Consider the following 924-nt stretch of genomic DNA (forward strand, 5'->3'; position numbering starts at 1 on the left):
TATATATATAAGCTTTGGAACATGAATATAAGAAATCTTGAATGAGAAGTCAGTTTTTTTAAGTTACAGCTTTAGTAGTAATGAATGCATTCTTTGGGAAAAAGCAGCAAAGAAAGTTTGTAATAGAAAATATGATGGAGATGGAAGTGGTAAGTAAACATTTCATCTAGTGCAACCAACTCTGGGGTAAGGCTTGGGAGCTTGAAGGGGTTGAAGACTATTTTCCCGATAGTCATATTTTGAGCATCCTGTGTCGGTTTGTACGAGGCAAACCATCCAGCGCTAATGAGTTCGATACTGAGTGAATATTGCTGTGGTTTCGCATTTCTGTTTTGTCAGGGTGATTGAAACCATGTGAACTTTTGTGAGACCTTCTTACCCAGATCTGAGACCTACGTATTCAAATATTTTTTTCTAAGAATAGGCAGAGAGTTCTCTGGAGAGCAATTTTTACTTAATGCTCTTTTAAAGTAGATGAAGCCGGTTTTATAAGTGTTGAAGGGATACGGACAGTTAAGTTTTTGTCCAGGCTTTTGCTGTCCTAGTGTCCTATTTTAAAATCTCAACCGGATGTTGAGGAGCTGCTAAAGCATCTCATGTTTTCCATACCCAGGCTGCTAAGTGTGGGCTTGTTGGTGAGCACAGACACAAAGGGATTAATTGCCTTAAGAGTTTCCTTTAGAAAAGAAATAACTATAGTATCATCAAGATGCCGAGAATTAGGGGTCAAAGTATAATCTTCTTGAAAATGTAATTGTGTTGCCACTATATTTTTCTTTTTCACTATAGCAATTTATGATGACCAATAAACTGGACACGGCAATGTGGCTTTCTCGTTTGTTCACAGTGTACTGCTCGGCCTTGTTTGTCTTGCCTCTTCTTGGGTATGTATGATCCCTCCTTCCGCCTTGATCGTCCCTTCTT

The 924-nt window shown here is 38.6% G+C and overlaps 1 protein-coding gene across 1 annotated transcript in view; it reads left to right on the top strand.

The window, feature by feature from the left end:
- Positions 1-924, top strand: part of TMEM33 (transmembrane protein 33) — a 29,863-nt gene that overhangs the window by 4,161 nt on the left and 24,778 nt on the right. The window contains exon 3 of the mRNA XM_045284053.1: positions 790-888. Coding sequence (XP_045139988.1) covers positions 790-888 — 99 coding nt within the window. The remainder of the gene's footprint in view (positions 1-789; positions 889-924) is intronic.

Source organism: Echinops telfairi, unplaced genomic scaffold (genome assembly GCF_000313985.2).
Source record: "Echinops telfairi isolate 266 unplaced genomic scaffold, ASM31398v2 ScPeMD7_7468;HRSCAF=8506_0, whole genome shotgun sequence".
Taxonomy (NCBI): Eukaryota; Metazoa; Chordata; class Mammalia; order Afrosoricida; family Tenrecidae; genus Echinops; species Echinops telfairi.